Source organism: Protopterus annectens, chromosome 3.part1 (genome assembly GCF_019279795.1).
Source record: "Protopterus annectens isolate FY-2018-M chromosome 3.part1, PAN1.0, whole genome shotgun sequence".
In the NCBI taxonomy this organism is placed as follows: domain Eukaryota; kingdom Metazoa; phylum Chordata; order Ceratodontiformes; family Protopteridae; genus Protopterus; species Protopterus annectens.
The window spans coordinates 1,266,293,612-1,266,319,025 of NC_056732.1; the positions used below are offsets into that span (position 1 = coordinate 1,266,293,612).

Sequence of the window (25,414 nt, forward strand, 5' to 3'; positions counted from 1 at the left end):
TACAAAACGTAAATCATCAGACTTTCTCTAATTGTTGTGATGTCAGTTTCAGAAGTCACTCGCTTCATAAACTAGACGGAAATCATGACATACAAAAGCTCTCTTACATAAAAATAGGAATATCACTGTAACAGTCTATAGGGATGAAATATACGTATGTAACACCATAACTATCTGATATGATAAGAAAATACAATTAATATTCATACGAACACTATATTTTATAAAAATTAATAATAACCAAACTGTAAAAAATAATAAATATAGATGAACTAATATATTAAAGACATTTACAAATAGTATACAGTTCAAAAACATAAATCAATACATTAAATCATGTGTATATATACATGTAAGTTAGTCTAGACACTTACTTATTAGTTATGATCAAATGTACCAGAAAATCTATCTAAAAGTAGCTAAAAATATAATGTTTGCCAATGTGTTAATATTTCTTTCTATTATTCAAAATGGGCTTAACTGATACAAATTGATTGATCCCAGGATATATATGGGCTTTCAGAGTCAAAATCCACTTCAACTCTCTAATGGCTAGCTGATTGCTATTATCTCCTTCTCTGGGGTTCAGGGGTAACTTCTCTAAATCTTTGAAGCTGAACTTATGAGTATAATATTCAATAATATGTTTAGCTAAAGCGTTGCATTCTTTTCCTTTTCTGATATCATAACAATGATTATAAACCCTATCATGGAGCCGCCTTTTGTTTAACCCTACATAAAACACATCACAGTGGTCACATGTAGCTAAATATATCAGGTTACTGCTGTTGCAATCACTAAAAAATCTGGGAATAAAACTGAATATACCTTCTGGATGTAAAAAAAATGATGTGTTTAGATATATAAGGACACATGGAGCAACAACCACAGGGAAAAGTGCCAAGCTTATCACAATCTTCTTTACTATGTGGTATAGTTCTTTCTAAGCAGAGAAGTTCTTTTAAATTATGGGAAGTTCTATAACTGAACCTAGGGAATTCACCCACTATGGTTTTGGTAAAAGGATCTGTGATCAGAACATTCCAGTTCCTAGAGATAATCCTGTTTAAATTAAAACTGTCACTGGTGAACTTAGTGACATAACTCAATTTATCCGTAAACCTATCTTTGAGCTTAAAATGTTGCTTAAAATCAGTCCTATATCCAGCAACATCTGTGCCACAATTATCAAGTAGCTTGTTAGAAACTTCACGTTTACAATCAGCAAACATCCTAGTGGGATATCCCCTTTCTCTAAATAGAGTTTCAAGTGTACTAAGTTCCCTTTCCAAAGTATCACTGCATTTACATATTTTGAATATTCTATGTAATTGACTAGATATTATTCCTTTAAAAGTAAATCTAGGATGCATACTATCAAAGTGAAGTAACGTGTTTCTCCATGTAGGTTTCCTATGTAACGATGTAACAATCCTGTCACCTTTAAACTCTAACTGCAAATCTAGAAAATGTATCAGGTTATGAGATGTTTCCACTGTGAATCTCAAAAAAAGAGGAAGTAATTTCAAGTTCACTGATAAATTTGGTACATTCAGTCTCAGTGCCTTCCCAGACAAAGAAGACGTCATCCACAAACCTCTTATAGACCCTGATTATTCTGAAATCTGAGTGTTTAAACAAATGCTCCTGTTCCCAGTTGTAAACCACAAGATTGGCATAACTGTTTGCACAGGGGGTGCCCATGGCAACCCCCCATTTTTGCAAATAGAGTTGGTTCTGGTATAAGAAGACATTGTTACTAAGTATTAATTCTAAAAGACAGTTAATCAGGATTTGTCTGTTGTTACTATAGTCGGATAAGTTAACTAATACCTCATTGATAGCTTGGAGCCCCAAATCATTCGGAATGCAGGTAAAGAGGTTTTTGACATCCATGGTGACTAATAACAATGGTGTCTCCTTCTTGCTAAACTCTAGATCTTTCAGGGTGTCTATAAGTTGGTAAGAATCTCTAAGGATATTAGGGATGCTGTCTACTAAAGGTCTCTGAAGGCTCTCTATGAAAGAAGAAATGGTACAGGTTACCCAATTATCACTAGAGACTATAGGTCTCATCGGTATGGGTCTGAGGCCTTTATGGATCTTAGGTAGGCCTTTAATTATGGGGGTAGTGGGAAAGCGGCAAGCTCTAGATTTTAATTCACTGACTAGTTAACCTTGAGTAATAGGCACTAGTCAGCATACATTGCATGCACGTTTGTATTAAAAGTTTTGCCAATTTTGATTAGCTTCATTTGTTTCAACATAGAAGCGGACACTTAGTAGGTTCGCGCTATAGCAGTTGAGTTAATATAATTTTATAGGAACCCTGCTATATTGTTTGGTTAGTATATCGGGATTTTAGTTTTTAAATTTATACATGTTTTTAGCGCTACAGCGCTTTCTGTGTAATTCTGTGTTGATGCAACATTACAAACGTTCACAGTTTTGAATTTAACATGTGTTCTTATGGATTTGAGCTTCTATGAACAGATCAGTTGTTTTGTTCTGTTTAAAAATTTTCATTGTCGATTTAAGAATAACTATGGCTAATTACATTAGTGATTAATTACTGCTTTGTGTTTTGGTTTTCGCGCCAAAAGGCTGTGTATAAAAGAAGTTTGATTTCTTAAGATATTTACACCTGAAGAAGCGTAGTTTATCTACGTGAAAGTACGAGAAAAGATTGGTGGCTCTGTATTGTAATGAGCTGAAATGGCAGAGGCATGAATTTTAATTGATGAAAAAGATAGGCCTTTGTCCAGCATCTCAGTTAAGTATTGCAAAATCTGAGGAATATTTGGAGCAGCTGTATCAGTTCCTTGTGCCTGGTTCCAAGCACAGAATCTCTTCCATTTTCCAGCATAAGATTTTCTAGTACTAGGCCTTCTGGCTTCCAAAATGACATCCATCACAACTTTACTGAGAGGTGTGTTTTGTATGACTACATTATCCGCCATGCTGCCAGGTTTAAAGTACCGAGTTGGCTGTGAAGGATCTGACTGTTTTGCTGGGACAGTAGAGGAGGTATTTGAGGTAAGATCCAAGCTGGACATTGAGACAAGTTCCTTAGGATTGGATACCAGTACTGACGTCCTTGTGCAGAATCTTTTTAGTTGGTAGTTGTGAGGGGAGGCAAATAGATCTATGTCCGGGCATCCCCATTTCCTTGTTATCATGCTGAAGACTTGTGGATCCAGCTGCCACACGTGGGGATCCATGAGGTTTCTGCTTAGTTCATCTGCCAGAGTGTTTTCCTTTCCTGGCAGGAATTGTGCCTGCAGATGTACTTGGCAAGTCAATGATGTGTCCCACAAGGTCATGGCTAGTCTGCAAGGGGGTAAGAATGTGTGCCCCCTTGCTTGTTTATATACCACATGACCGTGGTGTTGTCTGCCTTTATCAGTAGTTGTCCTGGACGAAGTAGGTCCTTGAAGGCTGTCAGGGCATTCTTTTGATTGATATGCAGATGCATTTGGTTTGAGGACCATGTGCCCTGAATGCGTCTTCCTGCCATGTGGGACCCCAGGCATAATCTGAAGAATCTGTTGTTTGTATCTGCCTGGCTGGGGGTAATGTGAATGGCTGTCCCTTGTTCTGGTGACAAACCTTCGCCCACCATCGAAACTCCTGTTGCAGGCAGGGAATGAGAGTAATCATTGTTTCCAGACTGTGGCAATGTTGAGTCCAAACACTTTTTAGGTACCACTGAAGTTTCCTCATATGCAGTCTTGCATATGGAATTAGTAGGATGCAGGATGCCATGAAGCCCAAAGACTGCAGATTTTTTCTTGCAGATAACTGGGCCTTTATTGCCAACATTTTGAAATTTGCCTTTGTTTGTCTGGCGTGAGATAAGCCATCTGGGCAATTGTATTTAAGCTTGCACCCAGGAATATTATCCCTTGAGAGGGTACTAGTTTTGATTTCTTTTCGCTGACTGTGTACCCTAGGCATGTTAGAAGTCTTTTCACAAATGCCAGATGCTGTAGAAGTATGTCCTTGTTCTCTGCTTGAATTAGACAGTCGTCCAAGTAAGGATATATTTGTACTCCTCTTTGCCTGCAGAATGCAAATACTGGTGCCAGGCACTTTGTAAAGACCCTGGGCACAGTAGATAAGCCAAAGGGCAGTGCAGAGAATTGGTAATGTATTGAGCCAGCCTTGAATCTGAGGTATCTTCTTCATGATTGTCTGATTGGGACATGCAGGTATGCCTCTTTTAGATCTAAAGTCACAAGCCAAGCATTCTTGCCCAGCATGGGCAGAAGCTGCTGCAAAGTCAACATTTTGAATTTTGGTATATCCAGCAATGTGTTCAAAATAGATAGGTCCAGTATTGGTCTCCAGGCCTTGTCCTTTCTGGGTACCAAGAACAGCCTTGAGTAAAATCCTTGTCCCTGCTCTTGCTCTGGTACTTGTTGAATGGCCCCCATGTCCATGAGGGATGAGACTTGTTTTTGCGCCTCTGCTCATTGATTTTTTTGGGAGATCTGGCCAGCCGTTTGTCTTTGGCAGGGTATGGAAATGGAACTTGCAGCCTTGTGACACTATGTTTAGAACCCACTTGTCCTGGGTTACAATGTGCCAAATTTGTGAAAAAAGTGCTAATTTTCCCCCTAAGGGTGCTGCCAGGACACAAGTGCTTGGTGCCGGCAGGGGGGTTTGTCTTCTCCAACTTTGGAGGTAGAAGCACCCCATTGCTTTGAACTGTATGAACCTTGTGTCTGGGATCTGCCTCTGGGGCATCTGGATCTGCCCCTTTGAGGTCTGTCTGACACAGGAAAGGACCAATTCTTTGTAGGCCAGTGTCTACTAAACCTAGGTGGCTGTACTTGTAAAAAACCTTTGACAGTTTGCATAGATTTAGCTTTGTTCTCCATTTTCTTTAACACCTCTTCTGCCTTAACACCAAACAAAGTATCATGCTGTAAAGGTGCATCTAATAATTTAACTTTATCATGATCAGGCAGATTTTGTTCCTTTAACCAAGCATGCCTTCTAATTACTGAACCTGTAACTGCGGCCCTGCAGGAGGCCTCCAAAGAATCAAAACCACACTGCAAAGTATGCTTTCCAACTTGTTCAGCTGCATGCAATAAATCCTGCATTTCCTTATTTTCTGCACATTCAGAGTTTAACAACATTTTCTTTTTAAGCAATGCCATGACATGTTGCTGATATTTGAGCATATGAAACTGACAGTTTAAGGCCCTTATAGCCAAGGTAGCAGATGTGTAAACCTTTTTTCCCCATCTATCCAGTACCATAGAATCCCTGTCAGAGGGGGTAGGTTTTTTTTTGCAGCAGAAGCCTCAACTCCTTTGGGACTTTGTGAAATAGTTTCTGGGTCTGCAGTGGGGTTTCTAAAAAGGAATTTATGAGAGTCAGGAACCCTGTAATATCTGTCAGGCTTAACAGGAGCTGGAGGTAAGGAGTCAGGGGTCAGACTAGACTCCAAAATGTCTAACACAGGTGGAATGGCTAAAGGTCTGTGTTGAGGTGGTAAAAGGAAATCCCCGAGCCTCTTTTTAGATTCAGAAAAATCTTGGTTCTTCCAGTGGAAATGCTCCCGCATGGTATACAAGGTTTCCCCAAAAGAATAGTCCTCTGGAGGAGAAGCTGAAGGTGTAGATTCTTCAGCATCAGAATCCTCATGGAGGGAAGAGAATATTCTTGATCAGAAGAGGAATCAGGAGAAATAGAAACCTGATCTGAAGATTCATAGTTAGTCTCTTGCCCTAGGCCTCTTATCTGGAGGGGATGGGAACCCCTGATCAAGATAATCAAGTCTTCGGCCATTTTGAGCATCTGTTTTTTGGGGATAGAGGCCTGTCCACGTGGCTCTTGAGTTTGTTTCTTTGCTTTAGAAGGTGCTTTAGTCTTTGCCTTTGATGCTGAAGTCGGTTTAATGTAAAGATGTTTAGGTCTGAATACACCCTCAGAAGCCGGTGCCTGCTCAGCGGCTCTGGACCCATCTGAGGGAATAGTGTCCGAGGCTCCAATACCTTGAGCTTCCAGCGGCATAGCTGACTCCACGTGGGAGTCAGTAGCGGGCATCAGGGGCTGCGAAAGCGCCTCACTGAGTACCGGCGACTGGCTTAGGAGAAGCTTCGTCGTCGGTTTTGGACCTTGGTTGTTTATCTCTCGCCTTTTCTTTGCATTTTTTGTGAACTCCGGAAGTCGGATGGCTATCTGACGACATTTCTGGATAATTAAACCGGCGTCCAAAATAGTTTAAAGCAAAATCATACCGACACTTAATAGTGCATTGGTTAAATCTAGCACAAAACCGACAACCAGAAACTTTGTTATCAGGGCCTAGGCAAGGAATACAGTAAGAATGAAAATCCTTATGAGGTATTTGCTTTCCACAAGAAATACAATTATTAACTTTTTCTGACATTGGTCTGGAGCAAGAAAAAAGTTTCCCCAACGGGCTTTATTGAAGACTTCGGGTCTGAAACTTGAACACGAAAATCTCAGGAGTCGGCCGACCGGCACTTGTGAACTGCTTCTGCTTCGGGCACCGTGCAGCAAGAAAGACTGAATAAAATGAAGTCGGCTGCTTCTTTTATACCCCTGACGGCCTGACGTCAGGAAAGGGGCGATAGCAGCCAACGCAGGACCCAATGCCAGCAGGATTACCAAAATGTAATGACTGCAACAGTGAAACAAGAAGAACATCTTACATTTATATAAATGAAAATAAACCACAGTGACAGAATCTCAGTTGCAAACATTATACATTACAAACTGTGCTGACACAACTGTAGTTGCAAGCATCATACTCAACAGATGTTATACATTTTACATGATATAAAATGTACTACCTAATGTATAATGATATTACTGAAAATTAATTCATACACAAACCTTGGCATACACCTTAAAATTATGGATACTGATTTTACAAACTCTCACCAAGGCAATACTGGCATACAGACTGTATTTTACATATCATGGTGAAAGCATAAAAAAGTCTTCACTGGTACAGGTGCCACAATTGGAAAACAACACTGAAGAATCCTCAAAACATGGAATAATTCCTACCACAGTGCAAGGCCATACAAAGCATGACAACTGCATTGACATCTAGGAATAAAGTTCAAGCTATAAAGCAACTTCCTCTTCCTATTCTAACTTTGTTTGGTTTGACTGACTGGTCCTAAAAAGCACTGCATCATTTGGATTAGGAAACAAGAAAACTGCTTGCTTAATAAGTTATGCATTTACCATAACTTGGCATCTGTGTTGTCCACTTTTCATTCTTCCTCACTACTGGGATCAAGGATCCAACTGATTCAATAAGGCTGCTTAACAACAGACTTCAGATCTAAGCCTCAAGCTCCTTTCTTTTGTGATAACCCCCTAGAGCAACCCTAAACCCTCAGATCAAGTTTTGCCTGCTATATGCGTACATCTGTATACAACTGCCATAATCTGGTAATAAACAAACTGCCAAATAGGTTTAATACCCTGAAAAGGCTTAAATCAAGAACCTGTGTGTTCTGAAAAATATCCAGGAAGCTTCCTGGATCAAAGGCAGGGGGATGGATGGGGGGGGGGGGGTGAGGAAAAATGAAAAGTGGACAAAAGCCAAGTTATGGTAAGCACATAACTTATAAATCTGATGCTGTCCTCTTTATTCTTCCTCATTACTGGGTCAGAGTCCCTAGGCACATAACTCTTAGGTAGCCTTCACGAAAGGCTATGACAGACCATTGTTAAACCAAAAGCAGCTCTACTTCTGAAGATAATGTCCAGCTTGTAATGAGTAACAAAGGTAAGTATAGCAGACCAAGTGGCTGCTGCACAAAATATCATCAACAAAGATCTGGAGGAAAAGGCAAATTAAGTTGACAAGGACCTAGTTGAATGGGCTTTAGGTGGGTGAAGCAGACTTGCACCTTTGGCATGGTAAATCAGTGAAATTCTGTCAGTAATCAATTTAACTAAAGTAACCTTAGACACCATTTGTCCTAGATGACTGGAAGAAAAAGACACAAAGAGCTGATCAGACCTTCTATGTTGTTTTGTTCTGCGAATATAAAAATGTTAACTGTCGATGCACATCTAAATGGTGTGGCATACATTCAACTTTGTTTGAAAAGTTAGGAAGAAAATGGGAGTTGAACAGATTGGTTAAGGTTCGCCTCAGTGGCAACCTTGGGCATGAAGGAGGGATTAGTTTGAAGAGCTACTCTGTCCTTGTGGAAGGCAATATAAGGGGGTTTTGCTGATAACGCCTGAAATTCAGAAATTCTCTTTGCTGAAGTAAGTGCTACATGTAGAATAGTTTTCTAGGAAAGATATTTTAAATCACAGGTACTTGCTGGCTTAAAGTTTTTGGGTTAATCCCTGAAGGATTACCGGGAGGTCCCACAGAGGAGAAGGTTCTTTAACTGGAGTTCAGAGAAGGAAAACTCCCTTCAAGAAAGCTCTGCATAATTTAGTCGAAGGCAAGGAAAAAATCTGACTTCCTGACTGAAAATTAGATATTGCTGCTAGCTTGCTGGAGCTTAATGATGGCAAAACTAACTCCTTGATCAAAGGGGGGACTAAGGAAAAGTAAAATGTCAGGGACTGAAGCTGAAATGGGATCAATGTTCTCCTTACAAACCCATAAAGAAAACCTTTTCCACTTACTCCTGTAGAGTTTAGTGGAAGACTTCTGAGAGGCCAAAACAATGCGACATACTGAGGAAGTGAGCCTGGACTGTCTAACAAGCACTGGAATTGGAGAAACTATGCAGTTAGCTTGAAGGCGTGTAGACTGGGGTGCTGGAGTTCTGATGGGTGAGACATGAGATCCACAGAAGGCTCCAGAATCCATTGAGGATATTTGAGAGGAGACCACAGAAAGGGGAACCACACACTGTAAGGTCAAAAAGGGGCACTGAGGATGACTGAGGTCTTCAACCTACTCGCTTTCTGAAGAAATCTTGGGATCAGAGAAAGAGGGGGATAAGTATAGAGGAGACCTGAGGGCCAATTGTGGACTAGTGCATCCCATGGTGACTCCCTGGAGGGGGGGGGTCAAAGCGAAGTACTTGCTGCACTTGTTTGTTAAGGGGAGAGGCAAATAGGTCGCAGCAAGGCTGGCACCAGTGGCTGAAGTTCCTGTTCACTACTTATCAGTTGAGGGACCACTTGTGGGGCATCAGAATGGACCTGCCAGGTTTGTCCGCCTGTACATCGTTTTCCCCAGGTATGTGTGTTGCAACTAGAAAGCGGACCTAAGAGATCGCCCACCCCAGACCCTTTTGGCCTCCCTGCATAATGGGCAAGAACAAGTTCCTCCTTGTTTGTTGATGTACCAAACAACTGACATGTCTGTGTGTACAGCAATGGTCCCTAGAGGGAGGTCATCCTGAAAGGCTTGCAAGGACAGGACTGCCCTCATCTCTAGGATGCTGATATGCAACTAGGTCTCCAATGTGGACCACGTGTCTTGGACCAACTTCCTGTTGAAATGCCCCTCCACCCCCACCCCAGCAGGGGAATGGCTGTGGTCACTGTGGCTATTGGCGGGGAAGAGAAAAAGGCCTGCCCAAGTTGCCATCCTGGAAAAGAATCCACCACCGAACATGCCGTTTGCAGATTGGCGTGAGTTTTACAAGCATAGAAAGAGGATGATGGAGGATTGACCATTGAGCTACTAATGTCCACTGTAGTATCCACGTGAAAAACCTGGCAAAGGGCCTAGTAATATAGCCACTGACATGGATCCCAGCACTTGTTAAAAGTCTCGCAGGAGGAGAAGGATGAGACAGCATGTCCTGTATCCAATTTCTCAAGGAGAGAATTCTGTGTGTTGGGAGACAAGCTACTGTGTCCAAAATGTCTAGTTGAGTCCCTATGAATTCCAGATTTTGCATTGGAATTAGCTTTCATTTTGCCAGTTTATGGAAATTCCTAAAGAGTTCAAGATGTTCATCAGATATCTCTGCCTTGAATTAGACCATGCCTGGCTGGGGCAGTAAGGAGCCAATCATCTAGTTATGGAAACACTTGGAATCCTAGAGTCCCACGTGAGCTGCAACCACTGCCATGCATCTGATGAACACCTGGGGGAAAGTGGTGAGACCAAAGTGTAGTACCCTGAACTGATAGTGACTGGCTTCCAGCCGGAAGTGCAGAAATGTCCTGGAGTGCCTGGGTTGCTGCTGACTCCCTGTGACTGGATGGAATGCCAGGGAGTTTTCTGTTTAGATTTGTAGGAAGAAGGGAAAAGGGAATATAATAGTTTCTGGAAAGGAATCCCTAAAGCCCTTGTTCTGTGGATCCCCTCTGCCTCTAAGTCGACACCTGCCATTGAAATCTCCTCCTCTGCCTCTGTAAGAGTAATCACTCTGCGAGTCCTGGAAGATGCTGAGACTTGCAGAACCAAACTTTCCTGCCACCTTGTTGGTTCCTGGAGAGGGTATGTTGAGGGGTAAAAAATTTGATTTCATTGGCAGACAGGGCCTTTCCCTGGTGCTTGCCACGAGTAAACATTCCCTTAACTGATGGTCCAAAAATGAAGGAAACATCGAAAGGGGCATTAAAGACCATCTTAAAGGGTTCTGCGAAATCGCACAGCCTCATCCAGACATGCCGCCATATGGCTATGCTTAAACAGGTTGCTTGAGAGGTGCCTTCTGCTTCATGGGAAATTAACCTCATTAATGAATGGACGACAGAGTGGCCCAGCTGTGGAAACTTTAAGGTCCTCCGCTGACACAGATTCACCGAGAGAACTTGAAAGCTCTTATCAAATCTCTCTGCAAACCGATGAAATAGGCCATAAAATTCAACAACCTCAGTGCAAAAGTAGCCAAGGCGTAGATGCACTTCCCAAACCCATCCATTGCCCTGGACTCCCTGTTCGGGGGATGGACAGTGGAGCTCTGCTAACTCCTTCTTTGTAGCTGCTGCTACAACTGTAGCATCCATGGCAACTACCTTACTCCAGAAATAGCAGTTGCTGGGTGGAGACAGGATTTTAACCAGAAGTTTTGGAATCTGTTCAACAGTGTCCGGCTCCTTCCATGCCCGGCAGAAGACAAGGTCGTTAAGCTCATCCGCCGGTGGGTGGAGGTTTACCCAAGATGTAGATGAGCCAGCCCCAAAATCCTCCAGAAACACAGTCTCCACAGGAGAAGGATTTTGGGAAGATCATCCACCTCTTTGCCTAGAAGACATTATCAGGTGCCGATCGGAGGATATCCTTCCCCTTCCTCAAAGTCTGTGTCCTTTGTAAGAGACTCCATGGGGGTGTCTATGTGCCTTCTTTTGCACAGCCACTTCCGAGGAACCTCCTCGGTGTGATGGTCCACAGAGGTATCAGAAGAGGAAGAGAGTCCCTGTGTTTAACATACATGGAGGCCTACTGGAACTGGGTGACCTGATGGACCAGGGATGATGAGCTCAGCACTCAAAACAGATGGAGGATGGGAAGTAGGAATCAAGATAGAAGAAGACGGTACTCTGGCTGCAGAAAAAAACCCTTCTATAACCCGGAAGGCTGACAGACTTAGAGAAACCTCTCCCTCCCCCCTTGGAGCCGAAGCCTCCAAGGTGAGAAAGTCAGGGCCAGCCCAGGATCTGTGCTGTCTGGAGAGAACTGGACCTAAGCTGTCTAGAGCCAAGGTGTCCAGGGGAGGGAATGCTAACTAACTGGAGCAGAAACTTGCCCCTCGGATCCAGCGTAGACCTCTCAAATCCAAGACCCACTCTGATCCGAAGACAACTGAACCAAGCTGGTCAGGGTGACTGCCAAATCCGAAGTTTGGGACTTCTTAGGATCTGACGGCATGCCTCTCGGGGATCTTGAATTCTTAGGTTCCGAAAGCAATGGAAGGATCAGAGAAGGAGAAAGTCATTCTCAGACTGGAGAGCTCACAGATCCAGCGGGGGATGGAGCTTGAATGACACTCATCTGAATTTGAGCCCTAAGGAACTTCCGCATCATCCTGTCCATGTCAAGTTTGGACAAGCTCCTGGAAGACCTAGATGAAGTGGTGGAGGGCAGTCTTGAGGCTTGATCAGCATCAGGAAAATCTTGGGTGGCAGGGTCAGAGACACTGCCTATGTTTCAGTTCCAGTGTATCGTCTCTAGCTCTAGGATCAGAGGCCTTAGGATTCAATGCTAAGAAAGATGGCATGGAAGAACTGGTGCTGGGAGACGAGATGGTCAGATCCTAAGAGAGGGTAGGATCCAAGGTTTGAAGCACTAAAGTTGGAGCCAACAAAGTCTGATTTGAAACCCTTCTTTGTTTTGAGGATGGCTCCAAGGAGGAGGAAGGAGACCTGTGGTGTCTCTTCCTTGGGTCCCAGACCACCTGCTTAGTGGGGGCTTGAGCCTCAGCAAGCAATAAACCTTTAAGAATTAACCTGTTCCTTCAGTCAGAGAGATCTCTTGGTTTGAAGATACTGTACATCATGCAAAGGTTGTCTAGATGGGTTGCTCTCAAATAGCACATGCACGTCTTGTGGGCATCAGAATGGAGGATCTTATGCCCAAAATATGTGCACTTTTTGAAGCCAGTAGTTATGTCTGGTTTCTCGGACATTGCAAATACACACACACAGCCAAGAAAACAAAACAAAAAAAAAAAAACAACTTAGGTCCTTGATGCCACTAAAAAGCTAAGATAGGAGTAGAAACCAAAAAATTAACTTTTTTTTAAAAGAGAACTTTTTTTTTTTTTTTTATAAACACACATACAGAAAAAAGAACTTAGCACAAACCCTTACTGCAAAAAAAAAAAAAAAAAAATTTTCAGACTAAAAAATAATACAAAGTAAAAAAGGGAGCAGTGAATCTTACACTATGGATATGAAAGCGAAGCACAAAAAAAGAATTTCACTTAACAGAATCACGAATTGTAGAGAGGCTTGATCTTTCATCTGACTGGAATGGTGGCAAATGAGATATGAGGGCTTAGGGATGCTCTAGGGGATTAAGGGTATAGGGAGGAGCTTGAGACTTGGATCTGAAGTCTGTTGGAAAGCAGCTGTATCGGATCCGCTGGCCGGGTCCTAGACCTCAACTGTGAGGAATAATGAAAAGGACATCATCAGATCAAATGATATATTAAAAAAACAGTGCCTGGTACAATTACATACCTCAGTCTGAAAGAGGTATGGGCCTCCTTGAAAATGACTAGATGTTGCTTTCATTCCCCATTTTTACAATGTAGGTTAACACTCGTGGAACTGCCTACATATTTGTTGAGGTCATCAGATCCAAATATAGTGAAAGTTCTAAACTATGAAGAAAACAAGTCTAGGAAGACATCTTTCCATATATTATCAGAAGCATTTCAGAAAGGGTTGGAAGTGGAAAAAAAGAGGTGACAACAGAAATGATCAAAAATCAAAAGAAAGAGTAGAAAGACCATGACTAAAAAAAAAACAAACTTGAAAGCCCACAATTAGTGGCAAGTAATGAGAACTGCTGTTGATTAAAAACAGTACATGGATGAATGGCTAAAGAAAGGTGAATTTAAACCAAACATAATAATGGCACACCTAGACAGTGGACTATGTACACACTGGTTTACAAAGTGTTTCTTTAAAGTGGAAACACAGATAAACGTAGTACAGAAACAGTTGCACATTTTATTGCTAGACGTGATATATTCACGGCTGAGGGTCTATATACTGAAAAGGACAACAATGACAAGACTGTTGTGCAAGCCATACAACAGAGAGGATGCTCAAAAGCACTGGAAATGAACCACAAATAATTACTGTAAATGAAAAAGCTCTGATCACATGGGATTCATCCAATACAAATAGTCAAGAATGCAGAACTAAGAAAAATGGATACTGCAGTCAAAGGCAAAAGGACAAAAGTAGCATTAAACCAAAGAAATAGCTATAGCTAGCAATTTTAGTTTTTTACATGCTAAGAGACAAAGTCATTAAATGCCAGGATATGCAAGCGGGAACTAGGGTAATCTGGAATAAAGACACCCATATAGTTGCAATATTGGTAGAAATAACAGGTCTAACATAAAATAACTTTCAAGCATACTTTGGTATGGTGCAGAATTTTCAGCAAGAAATTCAGGGCACTAGTAAGAGCATTCTTGGCAAACATCAAAGACTGAAGCAATAGTAATTTTATGAACTTTAACTATGCTTTACTTAGGAATGGCGTCCATTCCTACCACAGTATTAGAAACCCTACACATTTGTGGAATTAAGTCACATACCAAGTACAATTTATTTTTCAACATTCCATATATGCTGTACAATTAGATGCTGAAAAGGTTATTAACAGTTTTATATAGGTTCATAGGTAGGTACTAGGTTATCTGCCAGAGGGCATTTATAAGCCTAGCTAGAGTGTGTCGGCTTTCGCCTCCCCATTGATTAACTGATCCTCTGTCAAGCAGAGCCAAATAAGTGATCACAGGGGTGTATTTTCTGTTACCCATCCACTCGTCAAGGTTTCTCTTGAAGAATGTTAGTGAGGGGCTCTGCCTGATGTAATTTGGAATTTTGTTCCAAAGCATGGGGAGTCTCTGTGACAGGAATCTATCCCTCCAGCATGTTCTATTTATTGTTGTGGTGAGGTTTAGCTCACTAGAGCACATGGCTCGCAGTGACTTGGATTTCTTTAGCTGGAGCATGTCCATCAATTTTGAGTTGGACATGGCTTTGTAAGTCAGGCAGAGATCACCTCTGAGTAAGCAATATGCCACAGAGTACAGCCGGAGTTTTTTTCAGTTGGGCTGCATAGGAGATATGTTTGAGGCCAGTAATCCTCTTGGTGAGGTACTTTTGTGGTCTTTCCAGCTGTTGAAAGTGTCTTGTGAGGTACATCCCAAATGGGGCATTGCACTCTATGATGGGTCTAATGAGTGACGAGTAGAGCGGCACTATAACCTCTATTTCTAGATGCGAACCCTTTAGTAATTAGATGGGCCACATAGAAGGATTTCCTAACTACTTTGGCAATATGATTGTCAAAGGAGAGATTACTATCTACCTATGTCCCCAGATCTCTTACTACCTCTTCTGTATTAAGGGGGCTGTCACCTATGTGGTAATTTGTGGGTGTTTTGTTTTTCCCAAATGGGACGACTATGCATTTTTTGGCATTTAGCTTGAGGCCATGACTTTGACACCAGGTGTCCGCCTCAGTAAGGCCCTTTTGGAAGATGTCTGTGTCAGCAGGAGAGTCCATTATGGCTCCCAGTTTGCAGTCATCGGCAAACTTGGTTAGCCATAGTCCTCCTTTGTTTGCCTGTACTTCTCAGAAGTATATGCCAAACAGTAGGGGTCCCAGGACAGAGCCTTGTGGGACAACACTTGTGACTGGTTTAAAGTCGGACCTGGAGCCCGCTATTCTTACTGTGCGAGTTCCGTCTGTAAGCCAGTTGGTAACCCATCTCGTGATGTAGGGGTTTATGTTCAGACTGGTGAGTTTTTCTTTAATACCAGAGTGGGGAATGGGGTCGAAAGCCTTGGCAAGGTCAAGGTAGGCTATGGCCTTGGTGACTGTCTCAAAGAAGTCAACCAGGTTTAGTGGGCATGATCTGCCCTTAAAGCCAAACTGGGTCGGGTCAAGTGTTTTGAGGTTCCCAATGTCTTTGTTGATGAGTTCCATGGTGATGCGCTCTATAGCCTTGCAGACCAGGCTAGTCAGGCTTATGGGGCAATAGTTACCAGGGATAGTTGTGGCCCCTCCTATGTGGAGAGGAATAACCGTTGCTGTCCGCCATTCTATGGGCATGTAGCCTGTGGAGAGGCTGAGGTTGAACAGCATGTTTAGGTGGGGGGGTTAGTTTGTTCTGTAGTTCATGCAAGACTCAGCCTGGGACACCATCTGGTCCCATTGACGCTGTGTTTTTGGCTTTTGAAAGGGCTGTTTTCACCTATGCATCTGATTTTTGGGACACTACACTTTTCTGGTATTGCTGTGGGCCCTTTTGGAGGTGAGAGGAGGGTGAAGTTTGCACTGAATCTATCTGCCAGGATGTTGGCAATATCAGTAGGTTCAGAATATTTTGTGCTATTTTGCACTAGTTCACTGCATGTCTGCGAGTTGCCACTTAGATTCTTAACCTATCTAAAGAAGGCTTTGTGGTTATCTTTTGAATCCTTGGCTATTTTTTCTTTTGAAGTTAGCCTTGGATGATTTCATGAGGGACCTTAGTTTCTTACCGATACTGATCAGGGATGTCTTTCCTTCTTGGGATTTGCTTTTTTTCTGAACTAGTTTCCTCCTTCTATTGTATAGCCTGTTTATTGCAAGGGTCCACCAAACTGGTTTCCTTCTCTTAGTTTTGCTAGGGATGGTATGATCCATGGATCATTGTAGGTGCTCATAGAGTGCATTTGTAAAGGTTTCTGCATCTTGGGCAGCATTATCCTTTAGCGTGGGGGCTGCGAAACTTACCACCTCTGTCTTAAGTAAGGTGAAGTTTGCTTTAGAAAAGTTTTTTTACTGTGGTTTCCTTAGTTGGGGGTGGTAGTGGGGTGTGGACATTCAGAGTGATTAGTTTATGGTCTGATCTAACCAGTGACGGGTTGACCTCTGGTATGGAACACCTGTCACCCATGTTGGTAATGACCAGGTCCAATATGTTTTCACCTCTGGTAGGGGAGTTTACCAGCTGATCCAGGGCGTTTGAGTTGATGAATTCCAGGAGGCGCTGGGCTTGGGAATTTGTACTTGAGTAGTTTTCCCAGTGAATGGTAGGGTAATTGAAATCGCCCAATATCAGGGTGCTCGGAAGGACCTTCATGTTTTCCAGTGTCTCCAGAAAGGTGGAGTGGTGGTCCTGGGTCATGAAGGGTGATCTGTAGCAGGCCACAATTTGCAATGCAGATTTGCCCGATGTTAGTTGCACATGGATGATCTCAGAGGTATCATGCTGCACCACTAACCTGGAGGTGTAGATATTCTTGATGAATATTGATACACCCCCTCCTTTTGTGTTTCTGTCCGTGTTCTGTGGCCAAAATGTGTGGTATGAGTTGTAACCCGGTAGTGCTGGGGTGCTCTCTGGAGCCTTGAACCAGGTTCCAGTTACTGCACAGATGTCGAAGCTCTCCATACTGAGGAGTGCTTCGAGCGCGTGCATGAAACATATTTATATTTAGTTTAGTTTCACTCAGCTTCTTCAAATTACTTACAGCAGTCCACATTACAAATAAAACCTGGGCACAAAAGACATTCCTATGAAAGCCTTACACTGCAAATTACTTAAAAGAGCACAGTTTTAAGCAACTTCTATTCAAGGTGAGCTCTCCTTTTCAGCAAAAGGATAGTTGATGCCAAAAACAACTGATCATATTTTCAAAGTGGAAATTTCAGCAATGAGAGTGTATAGGCAAACAGCAGCAGCAAGAGACTTGAATCAGCTTGCAATGCAGGATAGTATACTAGAGAATTCAGAACAGATCCACCACACCTCACAGGACGAATACGCCTCCATTACATAACTGTCTACATAACATTCTCTTCTCAGGTGACAATAATTTTTGTTTCACATCCACACTGCAGTATTTCTCAGGCAGTACTACAGACTAGACATGCACACAATTTGACATGACAATTACTGCTGTTATTCTCCCCCTTCTGAAACCGTCTCACACAGGACACATCTATAAAAGCAACACATTTTTACAGCCTCTACAACAAAAGAGCACTTAAGGGTCAACTTAGATGTTCTTACCTGACAAAATGATGGGATCGATCTCCTTATACTCTCTCAGTACCCAAATAAATAGTTGAGCAAGGTCCTGGGAAAGAAAGAAAACATTTCAAAACAGTAATCTATTCAACATTTTTACCCCCAACAGCACTGGACACAAGTAACATGAAGGCCAGTCACTCAATTTATATGAAACATAACTGAGTACTCCCAGCATGAGCAAACTCTTTAAACCTAGAGTTCTATTTGCTGTGGTCTGGGAAGAAAATCTCCAATTACAAAATAAGCAATTTTATACAACAGAGAAAAAATGCAAAGGTTAAAACTACAACACAGAGATACAATAACTGAAAGGCAGCTATACTATAGAAAATATGCAATCAGTAAAATATAGAGGCATTACAAGACAAACTAGCATATACAGTGAGGTTTAAAATCTCAAATTACAAGTTAAGATTTATGGGTAGGAGGAATAATGAAAAAAGGTGTAGGAGATACGAGTAGAAGGAGATTGGGAGGGGTAGCATAATGACTCAAGTGTTTACCTTACAGACACAAGGTGCAGGGTTTGATTCGAACAAGGGGTAATTGGCTAGACTTAAAATGGCCCCCAAGGGCTGTTAGTCTAGTACTAATCTATAAACCTAAGGAGGTGGTAATTGTGGAGAGCAGGCAGTATGTGAGAAAACGTTGAGTAGAGTATATATTTGTGAGGTGATAATAAAGAAAAAGAAGGCTGTAGTGAAGTTGAGGCAGATTTCGAAGGAAGAGAGCATGAGCTGGAATTTTGCTGGTGGGAAAAAAACTTGTCAGTGGGTAAGCAGCAATGGTAGAAGTGGCAGTAAGGGCAAAGGAATAGAAGCCAGTAAGAAATTTACATTGAGAACCTGCTTTGGTGCGATACAGAGAAACAAAGTAGTTGTGTAACTGCCAAGGTAGTCTAGCCTATGGAGGTACAAGAGCAGAATCAAGTTGTTTTAAAGTTCTGTTTTAGCAAATTTTTAATCTGGATAGGCTAAATTTGACCGACTGTGGTAGGGACAGAATTTCAGATTTTGGACAACACAGAGTTGTGGGTTTTATTTATAGTTAGTATGGACTTATCCATGGAGCGCAGTGATTCTGTAGGCTGTAATGTTCCACTAAGGCTTGGAGTGCAGGACAGTTTTGAGGTTTTGTAGATTACATTATGTACAGTTACTTCCTGGGTGATAGTGTGGATGTTTTAACCAGCCTCTCAAAGTGTTTTAAGACTACACAGTGTTGGGATTTAGCAGACTTTTTAGGAGCATTCCACCTTTATGCTCACATCAGCACCCTTGAATCTGATACAGAGAACGAGTGCTCCCAAAAGTACCCAGTTCTGATTTTCTACTCAAACTACAAATTAAAAAGAAAAGAAACATATCAAAAAGAATTAAAAGAATTTCAAATTTTACCACTTCCATTTTCTTTCTAACTACATATACAGGATGAAGTCTTCAGCATGCTTATATAAGAAAAGTTGAGACAGTGTGTTAGGAAACAGGGACCCAGTTAATAGGGCTTTCTCAAAGACATTGAAACAGAAGTACTCATTAACCTGTACAATTTCACTTCAAGAAGTCCTCTGCAGTGGGCTTACATAAATACTGACTTCCAAGCAGAACCCATGAGCATTAAAGGAAAAGGCATACAGGCAAATACAATGTCTGATCCTGACATATTGATTTTGACAGAATGCTGTAAAGTGTGGTGCTGTCAAAGAAGGAAGTTTTCAAGAGTGTAAATCCAAATTGCAATGACTGGTATTGCTCATACAATGATCATGTACTTGCAGAACAAATGCCTGAAGCAGGCAGTTGAGTTGGCTCTTACTGAACCGTCCATTGTGATAGCAATGGTAAGAGGTCAATGAGCCTCTTGATGGCAGAAGACAGTACATTCAACCTGCCACTTAGTTACCTCTAAGTTTCTGTTCCATTTTCTTTTTTTTTTGTGTGATTTCACATGAGCAGTACCTGCAAATGGTCAGTTGTGATTCATAGGTTCATAGGTTCATAGGTTCATACTAGGCTATCTGCCCGAGGGCATTTATAAGCCTAGCCCATAGTTTTGTGGCTTACGCCACCCCTTTAGTTTGGAGAAACTATGCCCATTATTTTGCTGTGCCTCTGTCGAGCAGTGACACTGAGATAACCCCTGGGGTGTATCTGCAATCTCCCATCCATTGGTCAAGATTCCTCTTGAACAAGGCCAGCAAGGTGCTCTGCCTCACATAAACCGGGATTTTGTTCCACAGCATAGGGAGTCTTTGGGTGATGAATCTATCCCTCCAGCACGTCCTATTAATAACCGTGTCGAGGTTTAAGTCTCCCGCCCTTGTGGCTCTGAGGGATCTAGATTTTTTGAGATGAAGCATGTTCATCAAATCTGGGTTTGACATGGCCTTGTATGTCAGGCATAGGTCACCTCTGAGCAAGCGGTAAGCAACTGAATATAACTGGAGTTCTTTCAGTCGGGCAGCATAAGACAGATTTTTGAGACCCTTTATCCTTTTGGTGAGGAACTTTTGTGGCCTCTCCAGCTGCTGCAAGTGTCGGGTCAGATACATTCGAATGGGGCATTGTACTCGATCATTGGTCTGATGAGTGATGAGTATAGGGAGACTATGACTTCCCTTGATCTAGATGTGAATCCCTTCATGATAAGGTGGGCAATGTAGAAGGTCTTCCTAACTAATTTAGCAATATGAGTGTCGAATGAAAGGCTACTGTCAACCTGGGTTCCCAGGTCCCTAATAACTTCTTCTGTGTTCACGGGATTGCCACCTATATGGTAGCTAGGGGTAACCTTATTTTTCCCGAAGGGTATGACTATGCATTTCTTGGCATTTAACTTTAGGCCATGGCTCTGGCACCAGTTATCCGTTTCTGTGAGACCCTTCTGAAGGATATCTGTGTTGGATGTGTTTTCAACTACGGCGCCCAGTTTGCAGTCATCTGCAAACTTTGTCAGCCATAACCCTCCTGTGTTTGCTTGTACTTCAGAAAAGTAGATGGCAAACAAGAGTGGGCCCAGGACTGAGCCCTGTGGGACACCACTTGTGACAGGCTTTGAGTCTGACATGGCGCCAGCAACTCTGACCCTGTGGGTTCTGTCACTCAGCCAGTTTGCAACCCATCTTGTAATGTATGGGTTTACATTTAAGTTGATGAGTTTTTCAATGATACCCGAGTGAGGTATTGTATCAAAAGCCTTCGCCAGGTCTAGGTAGGCTGTATGGACTGCCTTTCCCTCGTCAATGGCCTTGGTAACTGTTTCGAAAAAGTCAACCAAGTTTAAAAGGCATGATCTGCCTTTGACAAAGCCAAACTGGGTTGGATCCAAAGTCTGCAAGTTCCCTATGTCTTTATTTATGAGATCCATTATGATCCTCTCCATGGCTTTGCAGATAAGGCTTGTCAAGCTAATGGGACGGTAATTTCCAGGGTCGGTGGAGGCACCGCCTTTGTGGAGTGGGACCACAGTCGCTGTGCGCCACTCCTGGAGTGCGTATCCGGAGGTGAGACTAAGATTAAACAGCTGTCCTAACTGTGGGTTTAATTCCTCGTTGAGTTCATGGAGCACACAGCCGGGGACACCATCAGGTCCCATGGATGCTGTGTTCTTTGCCTTGGAGAGAGCAGTTCTCACCTGGGCGTTAGAGATGTTTGGGGGCTACAATCATTTGGTATAGATATCTCTCCTTTAGGGGGGGAGAAGTTTGCACTGAACCTGTCAGCCAGTATGTTGGCAATGTCTGTAGGATCAGTAATCTTCACATCATTTTGAACTAATTCTGAGCATATCTGGGAGTTTCCTCCTAGGTTTCTGACATAGCTAAAGAATGCCTTATGGTTGTCTTTAGAGTCCTTAGCTATTTTTTTCTCAAAATTAGCTTTGGATGATTTTATGAGAGCTCTTAGCTTTTTACTTATAAGTGATCAGCGGTGTCTTACCTTTTAAGGATTTTGCTCTATCTTGTAGTAGCTTTCTCCTTTTGTTGTAGAGTTTGTTTATGGCTGGGGTCCACCAGACTGGACGCTTGCCTTTGGTACAAAGAGTCTTTGTTTTGCTTGGGATTGCCTGATCCATGCAGCCCTGCAGGTGCTGGTAGAAGGCATTTGTAAGTGATTCAGCGGTTTGAGTAATGTTTTCCGCCGGCTCAGGGGCCTTAAAGGAGACCACACTAGTCTTTAGAAGTGTGAAGTCGGCTTTCGAGAAGTTCTTTACTGTGGTCTTTTTCATTTCGTGGGGGCGGGATGAGGACCTCCAGCGAGATTAGTTTGTGATCAGATCTCACCAGTGAGGGGTATACTTCCGGCATTGAACATTGTGCTCCCATATTCGTGATGATGAGATCAAGTATGTTTTCTCCTCTTGTGGGGATGGTGACTAGTTGTTCCATGGCATTTGAGTTTATGAATTCCAGGAACTTTTGGGCTAGAGTGTTTGGGCTTGAGTAGTGTTCCCAGTCTATATTAGGGTAGTTGAAGTCACCTAGTATGATGGTGTTTGGAGATACATTTATCCCCTCCAGTGTTTTCAGGAAGGCCATATGAGGTTCCTGAGTTTGCGAGGTGGCCTGTAACATGCTACAAATTGCAGAGCAATCTTGCCTATGGTTAATTGCACCTGGATGGTTTCCGATGCATCGTGCGATGCCACCAATCTTGAGGTGTGGGTGTCCTTGATGAATATGGATACCCCTCCTCCTTTCTTGGTATTGTCCGGGTTTTGGGGCGGAACACATGATATGAGGTAAAACCTGATAGTGCTGGGGTGCTCTCAGGAGCCTTGAACCAGGTTTCTGTCACAGCACAGACATCGATGTTCTCCATACTGAGAAGGGCCTCGAGTGCGTGCATCTTGAGGTTGAGACTTCTGGCATTGAGCAGCATTACCCTTAGTTTTTTTTTCTTTGTTTTGTTCTAGGGTGGTAGGTTTAGAATTTGAGCCTTGCCTAAAAAGGCACTATGGGGTGGCAAGAGCCTTTGCCAAAATCCGGAATCCCAGTGGTGACAAGTGCAAGCCGTCCCTTGCGAAGCAGCGTGGCTTGTCCAGCATGTCATCCCAGGCAGACAGACATTGGATCCCCTTTGAATGACACCAGAGTTTAAGCCAATTGTTAAAGCTGATCATCTTATCTCTGTATTGTGGCATCATTCTTGGTGAAGGTAGGATACTGCTCAAGGTCAGGGTCATACCTGCTTGGGCTACATAATCAGAGAGCTCCTCTATGTCTCTTTTCATGTAGTCCAAGGAGGTACGTCTCAGGTCGTTAACACCAGCGTGGACAATGATTGAGTCGTACTTGTACCTGCTGTTGAGAGACCTGAGTGCATGCGTTATGTGGCGGATTCTAGCACCCGACAGGCAGCTTACTGTGACCTTCTCCTTACTCAGTCTGGTGAGCGGGACGTCAGTGTGTCTGACTATGGAGTCACCAATGACTAGTGTGTCTGGCATTATGTTTGGCCTTAAGGGCTGTGACTGCTTGACACTCTGACTGTGTGGTCTATGTGTTGCAGGTGTTGTGTTCTGAGGTGGTAGTTGTTTGGGTGTCTGCTTTGGTGGCCTCTGCTGTTTTGGTAGATTTTTGATCAGAGCCTCCGAGTATGTCTTTGTGTGTTTATGTGTATGATTTGAGGTTGTGATGGTATTATGTGAGACTGGGTCTATAGTATGTGTGGTTACCTTCTCCTCCTGTCTGGTCATGCCAGTCCTATGTTGAGAGAGCTCAGCCTCCAGTTTGGCCGTATAGTTGCATCTCTCGCATGTATTTGTGTTTTGTGGGAGGAGGAGAGGGTTGTCTGTGTACATGAGGCAATTGTAACATTGCCTCAATATTCCCAGGTTCACCAGCTGGGAATAGGATAGGAAAGGAGAAATATTTTTTTTGATCACTGTACTACCCTAGTAAACAAATGTAAAATAAAAGATTGATCAATATCTGGTTCATCTCCACATCTGAGGTGAACTGGACATGCAACTACTCATCTGGCATATGAGCAAATTGCCCGGCCCCTCTGTAGTTTCTAGAAGAAGGAGGGGGGGTGATGAACACTTAAGGCCACCATGGAAAGAAAAAAGAATCGTCTTCAAAGTAACTCAGTCTTATGAAGACCACATATGCGTCCTTGCAAAAAAGGTCTGTAGCTGTGAGATGCTTCTGGCACACATAATAGCTAAGAGGAATACAAATCCACTAACGGGCAGCTGTAGAGGAAGCCAGGTAAAAGGGCATGAGAAGACCCTTATTTTAATAAGGAATTTCAAGAGTAAGGGAACTAACTGAGGGGCCAAAGATGCAGTACTCCCACCCCAAGAATTGATTACTCTGTCTTCTGAACATTTAGTAATTTTGTAAAGCTGAATTTGAAACTGGAAGCATACAAAATGTCTAAGTAATGTGAAGAGCAACACAGGTGCAACTCGACTCGAACAGACAGTAAATCACTGTTTTATTATTTATAAACTACTCGATAGTAGTACATAAAATCAAGGTTAAGCGCTTTTTGTCAGATGAAAGCGCTTAACCGTGATTTTATGTACTATTGAGCAGTTTATAAATAATAAAACAGTGATTTACTGCCTGTTCGAGTCGAGTTGCACCTGTGTTGCTCTTCATATTACTGAGACATTTTGTCTTCGGAACAGTGTTTACAGTGTTGCTTTGGTGTTTTTGTTCATTTTCAAACTGGAAGCATAATTACGTATTAGACTACTAAAAAAAAAAAAAACTTTTCATGCTAAACAGAAATATTCTCAAAGTCTACCATAAATTATAATACATCTAGCAACACTGTAAAAGAGTGCGAGAGAGAAATAAGATAAAACACAACTGTTACTTTTACATATTACACAGCATGATTTTGACCAGCTTTAAGAAAATTACCTAAGAATTTCAGAAGCAGAAGACTCTAGAAAAACAAATTCTACTACAAGATCAAAAGCCAGAAGCTGTAGAATTAAACATATTATTGACAACAAAATTTTAAGCATGCAGAAGTTTAATAAAAAATACGAAGCCTAAAATAAGTCGTTTCAGAAGAAAAGGTCAAAACAACAGTAAGAGGGAAAAGTTCAACAAATTTTTGTCTGCATTCTCAAAATTACTCAGTTTCTGGTCATAGCCAGTGCATTATGTGTTGAAGACATGGATGTCAAGATATTCACCTCAAGAGCAAAGTGAAGCCTGAGAGGTGAAACTAGACATCCATATTGAGAACACACAAATACAATTATGATCACAGATGCCTAATCATAACTCTTTGTAGTGCATGCAGGTTCATCTGCAGCTCACACCATCAGTTATAGAAAAAAGTATGGCAGTAAAAAGTGTTCTATAGTTTTGAAAGCCAATTTTGCTACTACCACAACTGGTATAGCAGCACTAAATATCCCTCTGAGAAATAAAAAAAATGTGGCAGAGCAAAAACCCATTTACGTGTCCAACAGACAAATGTCCAGCAGTCTTCAAGCTGTTAATACTGGCTAATGCTACACTCTAGTGTGAGACTAGAGCTTAACAATGCTAAGTATTGTTTAATGCTAGCAAAGTACTTAACAAGCTTTCCCCCGAGTTAGAAGGGTAATTGCAGAGCTCCATGCATTACAAAGAAAATAGGTATACCCCACTATACTTTAAGACAGACAGTATCAAAACATTAATGACCAATTCTGATTAAATTCTTAAAAATATGACAAGTAAAGAGAGATTTCTTTCTCCC

At 42.2% G+C, this 25,414-nt stretch overlaps 1 protein-coding gene across 1 annotated transcript in view; it reads right to left on the minus strand.

Moving 5' to 3' along the window:
• GFUS (GDP-L-fucose synthase) overlaps positions 1-25,414 on the minus strand; it is a 651,262-nt gene that overhangs the window by 305,994 nt on the left and 319,854 nt on the right. Inside the window, exon 8 of the mRNA XM_044067329.1 lies at positions 17,682-17,748. Coding sequence (XP_043923264.1) covers positions 17,682-17,748 — 67 coding nt within the window. The remainder of the gene's footprint in view (positions 1-17,681; positions 17,749-25,414) is intronic.